The 17,365-nt window shown below is 42.0% G+C and overlaps 1 protein-coding gene across 2 annotated transcripts in view; it reads left to right on the forward strand.

Moving 5' to 3' along the window:
* The window catches only part of SLC6A15 (solute carrier family 6 member 15), a 69,566-nt gene that overhangs the window by 10,037 nt on the left and 42,164 nt on the right, over nt 1-17,365 (forward strand). For both annotated transcript variants that reach the window (XM_019543133.1, XM_019543134.1), the window contains one exon: nt 9,534-10,016. In XM_019543133.1, coding sequence (XP_019398678.1) covers nt 9,728-10,016 — 289 coding nt within the window. In that variant the 5' untranslated portion in view covers nt 9,534-9,727. The remainder of the gene's footprint in view (nt 1-9,533; nt 10,017-17,365) is intronic.

Raw genomic sequence — 17,365 nt, forward strand, 5'->3', positions numbered from 1 at the left:
TGCCTGCTGATCCCCCCTGACTAATTTATAACAGGCCACAAGATCCCCCCTCAGCCTTCTCTTAAAGTAAATAATTTAAAGCTTACTTCTGCCTCCACCTTGGTAATTTCCACTACTGTATTCTCATCTCTATTTGGTTTCCTACTATTATTATCATTTACATCTTCACCCTTATTAAAAATCTAGGTAAAGTATTTATTTTGTTCTTGAGCCATACATATATTTTCCTTAATCTCTATTCCTCCTGGATTTTTTTTTTTGTTTGTATGACTGAATAATCTTTTATTATCTGTATGGAGGCTTTTGGCATCCAGCTCTAAGTAAGCCTTTGTTTATTTTCACTTTATTTTTGCACTTTCTGGTTTCTGAATGATACCTCTTCTTATAAATTAATCCCTTATTCTATTCCTTGTAGAGTCTCTTCTCACTCTTAATATCCTGTTGGAGATAATTATTCATCTATTATTTCCCCACAAATTTTTATTGGGAGGGTTCCACCTACAAATTGACTTTAGATATAGAGTAATTTCACGACTTTTTACCATTTGAATACTCGAGCTCCTGAATCCAGTTGACCTCCTTAATGAATTTCCTCAATTTCTCAGTTTGCTCTTCCGAAGACCAAAATTTTAGTTGTAGGCCCATTCTTATCTGTCCTACAATGTAAACTGAACTAATTCAACTCATAAGTGCTTGATTCAATGGTACTTTTCATAAAGAACTCTTCTTTAAGGGTGTGTACAGTGCCACTTGTATAAACACTACTGAATTTTACTCAACTCCAAGAAAAGGCTCCCTGCATTTAACATGGGGAAATGCCCCCTGTTTTGGATTAAAAAACAAGGTTGTGGGGAAGGGCAAGCAGCACATGCTTGCTCTCATCCCAACCTTGCCCAACCTGGTAGCAGTGGTGTGGGTGGGAGGGGGGCACCATGTGGCACATAGCCACATCAATCTCTGGTCAGGCTCTGGAGTGGCAGGGGTGGGTCAGGCAGCTGGAACAGGTGTCTGGGCAAGAGGCAGTAGGGGCATGGGAGCCTGAGGCTGTTAGGGTGAACAGTTAATGGGGCAAAGGCAGTGGTGAGATAGTGGGGGGGCAAGCATCAGGGGGGCAAGCAATGAAGGGGGACAAGTGTTAGGGGGCAAAATGTGGGAGGGCAGGGCCAGGGGTCAAGCTGCTTCTCCCCATCACCACCACCTCCCCACCACCTACACCTACTGCCTGCTCTCCTACTGCCTGCCCCCAGGAGTTGAGAGCTGTGTGCTCTCAGCCCCATGTGTGGGGCTGTGGGTGCTGGCTTTGAAGTACTGGGGAGGGGGGTAAAGGTTCCCCTAGCTTTGGCTACTCTGGGAGGGCTTCCCATGGTCATAACCCCAACAGTACCTCAGGCAAAGCTCCACTGCAGCGGCCACTGCTCTGGGTGATACCCTGACAGCTGAGAGGGAGGGATGGGCTTTTGTGAGGACTGGTGTGTGGTCCCCTGGGGCAAAAAGCCCATTAGCCCTCACCTGTGCCTCTGGGTGCTGTCAGCTGTTTCCAGGCAGTATAAAACTTGCTGTGGGGCCCACTGGCCGGGTGCCTTTTGTAGCTGTCTGTAAAGCATGCAGCTGGCCCCCGAATGTTTGTACAGGGTTCTACTTTTCCATCTGCTAAAACTAAATTACTAAACTTTACTGGTTCATCTGAACAGTTGCATGCAGCCTAAGATCTTTGTTACTTAATAAAACCAAAATCTCATAGGTGGAATGGCTGTTTGAGAGAAAAATCTATTGATTATCACATCCAAATATATCTGTGCTTTACTGTTATTGGTAACATTTGATATTTATTCACTATCAGAAAAATTAAAGTTTACCTATTTCTAAATACTCTCTTGGCCTCATAGAGGTCTCTCTCCATACCCCACTCACAGGCCACTGATCTATAAAAACCCTCAACATGGTCTTTTCTTACTGAACTTCTCTAGTGCAATTTTTACCAAAACAGATTTGGTTTTGTTAATGCTATTGCATTTTATTTCATTACAGTTTACCAATTCATTGTTATGCAGTGCTACCTACACATCTTTTATTTCTGTATTTTCTAGACAGCATTTTTTTCAATAACCATATTTCATTTGGGACTGGCATTCCACCATGTTTCTGTATTCCTACAGTAGCTGTTATTCATACAATTCTGACAATGTTTGTCCTACACTAAAAGTTTTATTTCTGCTGTTTTGCTTCCCATAGTTATTATACTGGCATACACTCATTTCAGTTGTTTTTTACATGAGTTTCTGGTTGAAAAATGGTACCATGAGTTTGTTGAAATACCTGCTTGGCTTCCACTTTTACTGATGTCATATGCTGTGCATTGTTTTAGCAGTGCTCAAGAAGACCGTGTGTTTATGATTTTTCTCCTCAGATTTGTTCCTAAAAACAATGAAGAACCAATCCCCCACTATGAGGTTGGATTAATCCTGCTTTAGTTAAAAGACAACATTTACATGTATCAACAGGAACCAGATAAAAAAATGTTTTAAGTTGTGTATTAGACAAAAATGCTTACTGAGTAAGAATTAATCTGATATGGCAAACTGTAAAGCTGCATGAATCTAAGATTCATAACATTTTGAGATATTGGTCATTTGGTAGAACAATTAACTTTTTAGAAAATTCAATTATAATTAACATTATTACTTCCTCTGCATTAATTTTTACTTTATACAAGTGCCATGATTTAAAAAGAAATAATACAATTCTAACCTTTTAATCATTGGGTAGGATTCTTTTAGCCTTCAGAATTATTTCTAGAATTAGCCATATGGTAAGTTTTAAAACTGAATGTCATATTTAAAAAGTTTAGTTGATTCTCTGGTAGCTTAAATTAGTTTAAATATTTAGTATATATTCCTTGAAATTTTAGTGAAAACACCATACTTTTTACTGATTGTAGTCCCAGTAGACTCACAGGGCTATACATTCTTTTTCACAGGTTAAGCATTATCTAGCACCCATTTTAAAGCTGAATTACTGCCCCTTTCACTAATAGCCATCAAATGAATGGGAAGTATTGGGGAAACATACCTTATTGGGGGCAAGGGTCTATGCCAGAAGAGCAGGCACCTCACCAAGGCACACACCCTGTAGCTCAGGGGCAAGCAAAATACAACCCACGGGCCTGATCCAGCACACCAGGCAATTTTATCTGGGTTACAGGCACCCGTTAACTAATTGTACCCTACCCAGCCCGTGTACCTTGCTTCCACCTTCGTGTGTGGAAGGGTCCAGCCCAGCCAGCATGCAGCTTCTGGGTGGGGCTGCTGTTGCCACTGCTGCAGCCACTGGGCGATCTGCTCAGCTTCCCCAGCATCCAGGGGCTCCTCCTTATGTCCCTGCTGCAGCACTCACTCCAGGCAGCAGGTAGGGAAGCAGCGGGGCAGAGGGAGCATGGAGCATGGGGCTGGCGGGAGTGTGGAGCCTGTGCCCAGGGGGCGGCAGGAGCGTGGAGCTCGGCTGGGCAGGGTGTGGGGACCCTCCACACACTCCCCACATTGGCACACAACTCCTCCTGCTGGTGGCAGCAGCAGCAGCTGCAGGCAGCAGGCACTTGTGGCCCACACAGGTGTTGCTGCCCGGTGGCATGTGGCTCCAGCCAGTGCCTCACTTGGCAGCAAGGAGCTCAGCCAGGCCAGCCCACCTCTATCGGGTCAGGCTCCCTGTGGCACACGTGCAGCTTCCAGCACTTGCACACCACTGGCGGAATCTCCACAAGATGGAACCGCCTACCTTCTGCACACATTGCTGTGCAAGTCCTGGGACTCTGCTGGAAGCAGGGGGCGGGGGTGCCCTTCACTTCCAGTGGAGTCCTGGGACCTGCACAGCAGGGTGCAGGGAAGACAGCCGGCTTTGTCCTGTGGGGCTTCCCCTGGTAGTGTGCGAATGCCAGGAGCTGCACGTGCGCTGCAGGGAGCCTTGCATAATAAAGGCAGGCTGGTCTGGCTGTGCTTTTTGCCACCAAGTGCACCACTGACCAGAGTAACACGGCACTGGGCAGCAGCTCCTGCGTGGGCCCTGAGCACTTTCTGTCTGCTGCCGCTGGCAGCAGGGGCTCTGCATCACGGGGGGAGTGTGTGGGGGCCCCCACACCCTCCCTCACTCCGCAAAGCCTGCACACCCACACCCCACCCCCACAACCCCCCCACATATATACCCCCACAACATACCGTATACTGTCCACACGCAGTCACACCCCCTCACAAACCCCACAGACCCTACCATACACACACACTCACCCCCAGCTACACAGAAACTCACCCCCATGGGTGACTGGTGCCTCCCAAGTATGGGGAGGCACCAAATTGCCAACCGGTGGGGGGGCAGTTCCCCAGCAGCTGATTGCCGAGCCTGGAACCAACAATGGCAAAACCGCCAGAACTGGAAGTGCACTTCTGCCATCACTTCCAGCTTTGCGGCTGATGCTTCTAGGGGGTGCACCGCCAATCTCAGGGAGCATGTGTGCACCCCCTACGCATTGTCAATGCTCAACCTGCCCCCTTGGCTGGGTCAAGGTGTGGGACAGAGCCTCAAGTGGCTTCTCTGGGGGGTGCAGGGGAAGGGGGTGGGATCTCCCACTGCATCCTGGGAGTACACAGTGGGGGGCATGTGCCCCCAGATTTGCCCCTGTGGCAAGCACAGGCTACCACTGCAGGCTGAGACCAGGGGTTGCACCATGCTCTTCCCAGTGGGGGCTGGGCCAGGCTGCATTTGGGGTGGGTGGCAGCAGCACTGGAGGGGGGCAATGGGGAGGGGCTGCAGCTGCCTCAAAATTCATAGCCCCCCCCCACTGCCCCTCCCAGTGATGCTACCGTCTGTCCCAAGTGCAGCCTGGCCCAGCCCCCTTCTGGGAAGAGCAGCAGCAGCCTGCCCTCACTCTGTGTACAGATCTGGGGGCACATGTCTCCCCATGGCCTCCTGGGTTGTGTGCAGTGGTGGGAGCTGACCCCCCTGCACCCCTTGAATAAGCCACTTGTGGTTCCATCCCAAGCCCCACCCTGGTTGTGCTGTGCCTGCCCGTGCCACAGCCTCAGTCCCAGCCCGGTCTGTCCCTTGCAGCTGGGGCCTCGATCTGCACCCCCATGCCCCTTCCCTCACAACAGACTTATAAGCTGGGCCCAGCTGCTCTCCATGCTGCTGGTCTGTGTTCCTGGCCACCTGCATGCTGTGCTGCAGCTGCCGCTTGCACAGGGCATTTATCAGCAACATTATCGGCTACATCAGCGACATTATCAACCAAAAAAAGCTGATTGTTGCTACTGTTAATTTTCCTTATATCAGTGCCAGTCCTATATGGGACCAATATATCGTGCACCTCTAGTTGCATATCCCTACTGCATGGGTAGTAGGAGGTGATACTACCAGTAACTGTATATGTGTGCTGAAAGGCCACATATATGGTTTGAAAAGTGCCATTGAGGTACACAAAGGGTAACAGGATTCTTCCGACAGAGATACAAAGCCAAACGCAGGAAATATAAGAATAGTGAATCCTGTAACTGTACAAGTGAGTGAACTAAATGATCCTAACAGTGTCTTCCATTCTGTCATTATACAATTACAATATACTTTCTTCTCAGTTCCCTTTTGTATAACAATTTACCTTCCTTACCAAAATCCTCTTTGGATATGGTCCAGCTCCTGCTTAGAAACCTGCTTAAATACTTAAAAAAATCAAACCCCCTTTCTAGTTCAACACATGCTGGAATGCCCATGTATATTACCCTGCACAAGCAACATTAGACTATGAAACAAACGATAGCAAATAAATATGTAACGTTCTAAAAATAATTTTACCTCTGTAGGGTTTTATAGTCAATTTAGAGAACTGGGGAATATCAGTACTATTTTGTATAGATTATGATCACGTCTGTGTGTTTTTATGATAGATTATTTGCTATGGAATTATTATTTGCTAGGTCAAAAAATGTTATTAAAGCAACCAGGAAGGAAAGGCAAAAGATACATAATAGCAAGCCTTATAACCAAAGGCAGTCTCCTTAGTTTAAGCAGTGGTGACAGAAACTGAAAGTCTGGAGATCAAAAGACACGGTCTGTTGTATAAAGAAGGAGAGAGGAAACTGTAGCATGATGACACAGAGAAAACAGAGATGTGCAGCCAGCAAAGTGTAATATGGTTTTGAAGTGAATGGGTGACATTAAATCCTATTCATGTCTGTCTAGATGGTTAAGGAGAGTGCCTATTGTAGGTGATAGTTCATGCATCCTGGTCTCTTGGTTGTTTTAAATATACTTTTTGAAACACTATTTAATTTTTAGCAAAATAAGCCTTACTTTGTTTTGCAGCAGCTGTATCTGTGTCACTGCATTCTGTTACAGTCTACAGGCTTTGGGAAAAGAACTCTGGCAGGTGCCAAACCCACTCGTCTGCTTGGCTATAGAGTTAGTAACCATCAGCTCGTAACCTGGAGACCAAGTAGAGAATTACTGGATTTTATTATTCTTTACTTCTTATGTCCCAAAAAAAGAAGAGTGGAGGCATAGGCCTGAGGAACCCCAGGTGCATTCAAAAGAATGCACCCGAGGAACTGGAAAAGGGGTCTTAAAAAACAGCCAAGTGTAGGGATTATGCAAGTTAACGACTACTTTAGACAGTAGATTCATTTCGGGTAGCAAGGCAGGCAATATACACATTAATGTAAATTCATTGAGAATCCAGATTTTGAACTATTTCTAAAGCAGGCTTTGAATTTGTAGTGCTGTATGTGTTTCACTAGCATTTACAAATTGAAAGTGCTTTGGGTCTAATATTATTTGATCATTATTCAGATGCTGCATGGGGACATTCAGGTGCTATGTGTCTAACATGAGGACTTGTTCTCTAAAAGGATGAAGTCACCCAGCCAGGATTACTGTATTGCATGAAAGATTCCTAGGCAAATAACATCCTCAGGTAGGCAGGATTCAGAAGAAAAAAATAAAAATATGTGCCAGCATGTTCCTCCCTGCTCTCTTTAGCCTTAACAAGACTTCAGAGGATTTGAGCTCCATGGATTAAGAGAAATGGGAAAATTCTTATGAGCATCAGGTCATAGGAAATCAGGCATATGCCATGTTCCTTAGCATCACGTCCCTTTAATTTTGCAAGATTTTTCACAAGAAAGGTTATAGCACTTGCACTTAGTCCAGCTCTGCTCTTTTAACACTCTCCTTGATTAGCTATAGGCCAAGTGAGGGCCAAGTGCTATCATCTGGCATTAAGACTTGAGATGTAGCCCTGAGACACTTGGTGTCTGTTCAGATGTTCTGAAATTGTACAAATAGTCTGAAATTCCCAACGGTATCATGCAAATCTCAAGCTATGCCTGGGTTTACTGGGCCATGACATATTTTCCAGTACTGCTGACATGATGACCAGAAAGTCCAAAATCATAGTTTTCATGTATGATTTCCCCCTGATTAACCCTACGCAAAATTATCCACTTTAGAGAGTGCATACAAAACTCTTCCATGTTACTTAATCCCTGGTTATAAGACCTGTATTAGGGATTTAAAATTTGCATATGTTTTTATATTGGACCTGTGCATTAAGCTTGGATTTAAAATTTTGAGAAAAGGCAAAAAAGGTTCTTGCAAAGCTTTTTCCAAATCAAATATTCACTCAGGTCTATCTATACTTTTTAAGAATTCAGGTACTTCTGCTTTGCAGTCTGAAGGCTCCCATGAGGACTATATAAAACTGACCTTCAATAGGGCAACTGCAAGACACTGTGAAAAGAAATGTTGACTTAGGCTAATCACCGATAGTCAAAAAGCCTGAAGCTGAATCAATTCAATCTTTGCAGGTTTCTTTAAACTTCATGGATTGAACTGATAAGCAAGTGAACTGATGTTCCCTTTTCAAGCAGAAAAGGCGTCCAGACCCGTGCAGGGGTCCATACCAGTACCTGGAGAGATGTGGGGTGTGCTAGACCACGTCTCCTAGCTTGCTGGTCACTACAGAGAGCTGGGAGCCTGGCAATTCCCTCAACCACACCCCTACTTCAGCCTCTGGGCCAGCTGAGGAAGGGGGGAGGGGAAGCCCACCCCTCTGGCCTGACACTGGACCCCCCAGCTGGGAGCAGCCTGGTGCAGGGGAAGGTGGGAGAGCATGGCTGGAGTTCCATAGCCGTGCCCCCTCCTTTGTCTCTGGGCCAGCTGAGGATGGGGCAGGGGAAACCTGCACTGGGCCTTGGCTTTGCCCCTGGAGACTGGGGTTGTGGGGTGTAGCTGAGGGACTCCAGCCCAGCTTCTGGCTCCCAGGGGTGAAACCAAGACCCTCCACACCCTTCCCCCTGCACTGATGTATGTGTTCAAAATGGAATTCTGATAGTAAACAGAACTGTGTCCAGCTCCTCACATGTTTTAGTCTATATTCTGATATTTTCTTTTCCCCAAATAATCACATGTAAGCTACCCAGTCAGCTCAGTAGTAGCAGCTGGTTGTCTCTTAAAATCTATATTTATAAGGGACTGGACACACAAACTATTTAAGTTAGTGTAATTCACATCTGCTTGCCATACCATGTATATTATGTTGGTTAAAGGCAGTCCACAGTAAGATGATTAGGTGTTCCAGGATACCTGCTAGCAGTAGGTGACAGGTGATATAGTGTGTAGTAACTGGATATAACAGGATAGCTCTAGATACGTGACCTTTGCATCCTGATTTTTCTTAGGATAATACCACACTGATTTAGTGATATATGTGGATGTAGACCACTATGTTGTTTGTCTGCTTCTTGTGTACTCTAAAGGCTGGCTACACTGCTTTGAATGTATCATGATTCAAAACCCATAGTATACAGTTATGTCTATAGCATATAGATATTATAGAACTTCCACTCTTTTAATGCACTAATTTATACCATAAATATGATAATCTAACTGATGTATGAATTCTAGAAAACAATTGCTGAAAACAGGCTAAATAATATTTCTTAACTACTATAAATTGAAGAATAATTTAAACAAATCAAATTAAGCTTTTTGTATAAATCAAATACAAGTGCGGATTCTATTTGTGGATTGATATTATAAATTTTATTTAACACATCTAGTCTATGACAAACTATATGTATAGATACTACCACTCCAACTACCTATTTTATGACAAAGTATACATCACAGCCACTCTAAGACTGGCTTTTTACCCTATAAACATTCTCAGTGGTTTAATGGTTTTTAAGCCAGTGTTTGAAAGAAAAATAGTCTCAAGTGAATTATTATAACTGAAAACTAGAGTATGCTTTGGACTACCATAAATTGATAATGTCTCCTTAACTTTTATTTCTGAGGAAAGGAACAGAACTCTTATTCTTTAAAAAAAAATCTTCAAAAAAACCCCAAACCCAGAAAACTCCCTGCCATCTAAAAGATAGGCAGTTTTCCTGTTATATGGAGATAAATTGAAAATAATAAACCATAGCATATACTTTTCTAAATGAAATGTTCTTGTATAATGTATTCATTTACTTTTTTCCCCCATTTCATAGGTATTTATGGTACATCAAACATTTAGAACCAGAAGCCTTCCTTCTCTTGATCACTCAGTATCAAGGACTCATCTGACATCCTCTTCAGTGCATTGACTAATATTTTGGGCTTAAGAGAAGGGAACTGTATTTTGAGCTTGTGAGCTTACCTGAACTAAAACTGATCTTCTTCAGCTACTTTTTTTTCATTGCAAATGCCTAAGAACAGCAAGGTAGTAAAACGAGAACTAGATGATGAGGTCATTGAGTCAGTTAAGGACCTTCTCTCTAATGAAGATTCTTCAGATGATGCCTTTAAGAAGAGTGAACTGATGGTTGATGATCAGGAAGATAAAGATGTAGATGTTGAAGAGGGGTCAGATGTAGAGGATGAGAGACCAGCTTGGAACAGCAAACTTCAGTATATTCTGGCACAAGTTGGATTCTCCGTGGGATTGGGGAATGTATGGCGATTCCCATATCTGTGTCAGAAAAATGGTGGAGGTAAGGATTGGTGGTCACTAACTTGCCCTGTTGATTTCATTCTAAAGCGCAGATACATTTATACGGCTTCTTAAATTTCTCTTTTAAATTTTGCCCGTTTATAATGAAATAGTAAATTATCTTTATTTTAGAGAGAGAAATCTGCTGAAGGAGAAAGTAAATGATTCTGATGAGCTTCTTTGGCCTAGTATGCTATAACAGAAATGTTTCTATTAAGATAGCTATCTGTTTTATATGAAAATAAATATTTTCTAATCTTAGTCCTGTGGATGGGTCATGGCATGTACCAAATGAAGAACGTGATTCTAAGGGCCATTTATACTAAGTGTTCTTCATGTTGTTTAGATACTAAAAAGAAACATTAAGCTGAGAAAATGCTTAAGAATATCAAAGTAGTAAAACAAAAAAGAAAACTAAATGATGAGGCCATTGAGTCAGTTAAGGACCTTCTGAGGATAAATAAAGTTAATACATTAAGGACCAGAACAATTTAATTGGGACTTTTGCATGCATAACTAAGCATCAAACCCTTACCTATTAATTATATCACTACTTACTAGATAGCTTTATTATGATGAGCTCTTTGTCAAACAGACAAGAATCATAGGACTGTAATAAAGTTTTTATATGTAGTAAATGACTTCAGTCATAAAGTATATAATATGTGGGATTGCCAACCATCCACAAATTTATGGACAGTTTTAAAAAAGAGGCTTAAAATGCGTGTCTGTAAAGTCTGTAAAAATTAAGCTGTCCATAAAAACTAAGCATCTGAACAAGGATGGAGGCTGAAGAACAGACACTGAGGTGAATATTACTTTTCTGTTGGCTATATTGCAATGCATTAGGCAAGCAAACTTTCTTCCATTAAAAAAATCAGCAATAACATATTAATCCATACCCTGGTATGGGTCATTGCTTAGCTTTATTGAAAATGAATGTTTCTGTTACTACACATGTATTTTTTTTAAATTAAAACAAAACTTTTACTTATGGTGAATGTTCACCATACTTCAGACACTTCAAATTGTCCTAACAGGATCTGGCTTGAAATCGATATAATTGTAATAAAAAGACACAATAGGATATATCCTTATGTCCTTGTATAGGTGTCTCACTCTCATTCACTTCAAATTGAGTATATTGATCCATGTAAAAATGTAACCCATATGCTTTAGATTTAATTACTGAAAGCCTTTGCAGCTGTTATTTAACTTTCATTTATGTTTTTACTCACGAGATAAAAACTTCAGTTTGTTTCATATCTCTGGCTGTTTACAGATGTGAAAAAAATGGCACTTTACTTTCTGCTCGGTGTGGCCCTGTGCTGAGCACAGCTCCAGCCCAAAAGAGGCATCATGTTAGTTTGACTCAGCTCACCCAGTGTCTGTATAGATGAGGCGCTTCAGCAGGGCTTCTGGGTGTTTTTATTTAGTAGTGGGTTGAATCAGCTTTAGATAAAAGCACCAAGAAGCTCAGCTGAAGCACCCAATGTATACAGGTGCTGAGGAACTGGGTCAAATTAACACACTTCCTCTTCTGGTAAGTGCTTTTTTAATTTATTTTTTGCACATCTGTCAGTGGCCTATGGGTCCTAATTCTTTGCCTTTCTTCTAACTGGGAAGTTCCAATTGAGAAACCTGAATTTGGGTATAGTGTTTTTGTAAGCTGTACATTTTCATTGCATAGAAAATCATTCTTTCTGTTTGAATGATACTTGGTAGGAAATATATGGGTAGAGCAGAGTTGATCATGTATTATTTCTAGCTCACATGAATGAATTTAATTGTTACTTAGTGAAAAGTGTAACTGTTCAGGGCCATCATATCCTGCATCTTTTTTCAGCCTTCAAGATTCAGTCCTGCATAGAGTGCATTACAGGGGTATATTCTTCAAAGATATACTGTTCTTTTGCAAAATGCTTGGTTAGTGGTAGTGTATAAATTTTGCAAATTTGTTACTTAATTCTATCACCCACCTTCCTTGGACTGAATAACAATTAACTGATCAGGCATCTGTACAAGTACTGTGCCAGTGTGTGCTTGCAAATACTAAATTAATCCAGATAGTAAGAAAAGAATAATGTATATTTCACTTATTAACAATATAAATCTGGGCTTGTGGAGCTGTAATGATGAAATATGGGTATGGTGAATCGCCATGTAAAACACAACATTTGCTCCCTGCAGGGAGTAAGTTATTATGGCAACTCCTATTCTATGTAAAAGAAGATGGTTATTGAAGGTGGCTGAACCAGCAAATAGAAAGCTAATAACAGTTCTTACAGTGAATAGCTTTCTTTACTTACGTTATTTTGGGAACAGGTAAGTTTCTGATGAGGATTTCTGGTAAGAGAAGATCCATTGGTCCATTTCCTAATTAAAGCTAACATAAAGCCAAGTTGTAAATTAACACATGTACTTTTATTGAATATATGTGTTTTGCAGTGTTTTCAAGGCTCTCTCTACACACTACACTTAAGGCATGATTAACCAGATAACCACACCTCAAATTGTGACCCATCTACATGTTCAACCAGTTAATGGTGTGATAAAGAAGCAATAAGTTACAAAGTTCTTCCACAAAAAATTGAATAACTTTTTTCATTTCTCCCAGCCACAGGGGTGCACCACCTGCTGCCAGCCCCACAGCTGACAAGGCTCACAGTTGTGACAGTGTTGTCAACTGCTGTGCTACAGTGGGGAGAATGCTGCCCTCCCCTGTCAGCCTTCTGGGCTGTGGGGCTCACAGTGTCACTGGCTGCAGGACTTGTGGGGAGGGCAGTGGGGAGAATACTGCCCCTGCTGTGAGCCCCATGAGGTGTGGGGATCTCAGTGGAGGCAGCATTTCCCCTGCTGCTAGCCCCAGAGCCAGTGTGGGCTGTGGGATTCAGAGTGGGGGCAGTGTGGGGAATACTGTCAACTCTGTGAGACTTCTGAGGTGTCGGGTTTGCAGAACGGGCAGCATTCTCTCCACTGCCAGCCCCACAACTGATGAGATTCACAGCAGGGGCAGTGTTCCTGGCACTGCCTCTGCTGCCAGTTGAGAGCCCATGTTGGCTCTGGGGCTTACAGTGGGTCAGCGCAGGGAATGCTGCTCCTGCTGTGAGCTCCACTGAGCCCCATCAGCTCCGGGTCTCACAGTGGTGGGAACCCAGGATCATGATCCCAGGCTCCCCCTGCACTGGTGGCAAGGTGCAATGGAATCTAATGCGCAATCCCACACTTGCTCTCCTGCCATACATGTGTGCCATGGCAGGAGACATGATTGTGTGGATTGCACATCAGAGCCCATTGTGCCTCTACCTGCACATGTAGAGAGGCTGGGGCCAGATCACCTCACTTTGAATGCTGGTTAAGATACTGTTAATGAATTTTAGTGTACCATGAAATCTATTTAAAATGTCAGAACTGTCCTGTAATTTTGCATTGAGAAGGTTATTTGACTAAAGTCTATTTCAGGAACATTTTTGAAAAAATAATTGTTATTACTATAAAATTTTTTGTCTCACCTAAACAGCTTTTATTGTGTTCCTTATCTGTAAACTATGCATACTTGATAAAAATGTAACCAGGGAATATCTCAGTGAATAATTTTTTAGGTGAAATTATCAGCAATGTCTTATAAATAAATAAACATATAGATATGTCTATCTATATCTATTTATAGATAGATATATATCTCTGTATCTCTATATATGTGGAGAGAGATAAATAAATACACATACACATACACAACGTACGCAAAATTGTACTGTTTTAAGGGAAAACTTGTTATTTAAGGGAAAACAAAATATATTTAACAAACTTTCCCTTAGAACAGTACAATTTTCTGTTAGTTTTGAACTTGATACTGGTATTTTTATCTTTCACATGAGTTGAAAATGTGAAAAACCACCTAAATTAAGGAAGAAATATAGGCAAAATTCTGAGTTGATTTACATTTGTATAGATATTTCCCTGGGAAAAATATTAGTTTTAGGCCTGTTGGCTTTGGCTTCTATTATCCTATCCATCAGTGAAGCTCTATAAAATTGGTGATTAAATTAAATTAGACATTGGGTTTATCTACATGTGCCATTAAGACAATGTGATAAACTCTGGTGCAGTTCGAGCAGGATTCAGCTGCTCCTAGGCACAGTGTTTACAGTTGTTCCCGGGACCACACAGTCTGAGCGAGGTGGAGCAGTCCCAGACTGGCAAGGGGTCTGAGGAATCAGACCTGGGCTCTGGGTGGTGGCATCAGGTGGCGGAGGGGGTGGCTGGGGCACAAGAGTGCTACAGTGCAGGGCACCCTCATGCCTCAGGGAGCTCCAGTCGCCATCTACATGTGCATTTCAGTGGAATAAATGACCCTGCCAGTACTATCCCAGACAGTACTATCCTTTGGCAAGGTGAATTAATTTACTGCGCTCTAATTCCAGTGCACTTGCAGACTGTGATGCTTTGCTTTGGAACTAGTTAGTTATTTCTGTAGTAAAGTGCATGTGCAGATGCACCCACTGAACTACATTGGCATAGAACTACCTAAGCTAGCTTTAAACAAGCTACCATGTGCACCAGAAGCATGAAGCTTTCTGTCCTGCAGCTAACTTGTTTCTAAGGTTACAGTTATCTCAGATCTCTAAACCAAAATTGTCTCTGTTAAATTTCAGTCTGCAATGTAGGCATATCCGTGGATGTTTCTGAACATTTTATTATCTACAGTTACAGGTCTTACTTATCTACTTTAATCCATTTAATCAGTAAGTCTCTTTCTCTACCTTTTGTCCTGGGCCTTTTTTCACTTTTGACCTTCTTCCATAGAACCTTATCCATGACTTAATATGGAACCTTAAGTGACTTAATATATTGATAACTGCTCTTCCAGACTTTATAAGTTGGTTACAAGAATTAATTCCTTCAAGATATAGAGAATGCTAATCTGTACTAGATGTGATTATACCACAAGACGGATACACATGAGTACTCCTGGTGATTTGTCTTTGTTTATTTTGAATAATTTATTTACTATCATTAAGTTAGGCAAAAAAAGAAAATGCATTATTATTCCGGTAGTCATAACTCCTATGTGTCAATATTCCAACAACAATATCCAAATAAATATAATAATATAAAATTAAGACATGATAATATGAATCTAAATCAGAAAACCATCTTTGAGGCAAAAAGCTTACTTAATAAAATGCAATATTTAAAATAATTTCCAATAGAAAAAATGCTATTTTATATCAGCCAGACCCTCAGCTTTTGCAAATCATAATCGGTCCATTAAATTCAGTGGAAATGTTCTGACTTTTACTTTATTAGGTTCTGTTGAGGATGTTTGTAATGTTTAAAATTTTGTTTTTACTTATAGTTTAAATAAGAAAGAAGTTGAAAAGATAAAAATTTGGGAGAAGAGAAAGAACTTAGGGAAAGTTGTAATAAAAAATAGTAATAAAATACTGCTATATTAAGGGCAGCATATTCAACTATTTTACAGCGGTATGTAAGAAGTATAACCAAAGTTATTAATATTGGACCCAGGAAAAGCCTTACAGGATCAAACAAGTCACAATCATGCATTAGGAATTACACAAAATTACACAAAATATAAGACCTTGGAAAAGCTTAGATAATGTCAACATTATTTTTCTACCTGAACTTCTTTTCAAGGTGTTCGTTTTTGTGCATACTTGACCATGACATGCTTATTTAAAAATGCATTATTTAGGTCATAATACTTAACAATGATATTGTTTCTAACATGCCATGGACAAGCTTTTGCTGTGAACAAATAAAAGCTAACAAGCTTTTATTAACATACCTGGGTAAGTTTAATTCAGGTGATCCAGAATCGTTACTCAGGATTTCAGTTCAGAACTGATGGCAGTAGCATCAAACCATTCTAGATGATTGTATTAGAGTATAAAATATACCTAGCAAACAAAACTCTTGGGGTAGAGGCGATATGTTTTATTACATCAACTAAATAGTAGCACAATTTTTTCTTTCTTTGCAAGCTTTTGGGCCCAAATGCCGTTCTTCAGGCATAGGAGAATTCAAAGATTGTAAAAGTTCTCCCAGGTAGAAATGAAATTTCAACTTGCACAGGGGAGTAAAAAGATGGTAGAGTTCCCCTTTTAGTCCATTTTTTAAAAGGTTGCTCTGTGAGTATGCAAAGTAGGCACAGACAATAGGCTGAAGTAGTCTTGTTACCCGATGGTGTCTGATTGCAAGCAGGGTGCTGAATTTTGCTCAGCTCTGATTGGACACTATCAGGTAACAAGACTGCTTCATACTCATAGAGCAACCCTTTTTACAATGGACTGTTATACCCAGGGGAACCTCCCCTGTGCAAGATGAAGTTTCATTTCTACCTGGGAGAACTTTTACAATCTTTGAATTCTCCTATGCCTGACGAAGGGCATTTGGGCCTGAAACCCTGCAAAAAAATGATTTTTTTTGCTACGGTTTAGTTGGTCTAATAAAAGATATCGCCTCTATCCCAAGTGTGCTGTCTGCCTATGCTTTTAGACCAACAGGGCTAAAATGAATATCTCTGTACATCTAAGTACTTAATAACAACTTGCAGCATCAGAAGCAAAATAGCCCTCAAACTGTAGAGTTTGTGGTAAAATCAGGGTATTAATTCTTGTGAATTCTGTTCCAAAATTTTCATTTTCTATAAACAATATTAAATGTGGATCTGTGAAGGAGGGAAGGAGCTGGCAGGCTCCAGAACTCCCCACCCCGGCGCAATCACATTAAAACCCCCCTCTCAGACCAAGAGCGCAGGACAAACTCGTGCCTCTGCCAGGTACAGGGAGGAAGGCAGGGCCCGGACGGAGAGGGCCGATATAAAAGAACCGCCGGTGGCAAGCAGAGGGGAACCAGAAGAAGGCCAACGAGGAGCTGATGCCGGTGAGAGCACACGCGGGCGGATGCGAGCCGTCCTGAGACGCGGCAGGACCTTCTGGGGTAAACCCCAGCGGGGCATGGGAGCTGAGTCAAGTGGCCCAGCGAGGCCGCAGACTGTTTGATGCAGCCAGGAGTGGCTAGACCTGGCAAGAGCCGGGAACCGTATATACGGTAATACTGGGGCACTCACAGATGGTGAAACTGCCTCGCCCATAATCAGGAAGACTGAGTGGCCTCCGGAAGCCCTAGGGAGGACTGAAGAGCTCAGAGAGAGCCAGAGAAAGGGTGCCAGCACCCCAGCATACAGGGTAATATCGCGGAAGGCAGCTGAGAGACAAAGCCGCCCCTCGCTCTAGAGAATCCCTGGCTGTAAACTTTGTGTTGACCTTTAAATTTCTTTTATGGACGTTTTGAGTGTTATCCTGACAAGGGACCAGCCCAGATTGG

Source organism: Crocodylus porosus, unplaced genomic scaffold, assembly GCF_001723895.1.
Source record: "Crocodylus porosus isolate Cpor-Errol unplaced genomic scaffold, CroPor_comp1, whole genome shotgun sequence".
Taxonomy (NCBI): Eukaryota; Metazoa; Chordata; order Crocodylia; family Crocodylidae; genus Crocodylus; species Crocodylus porosus.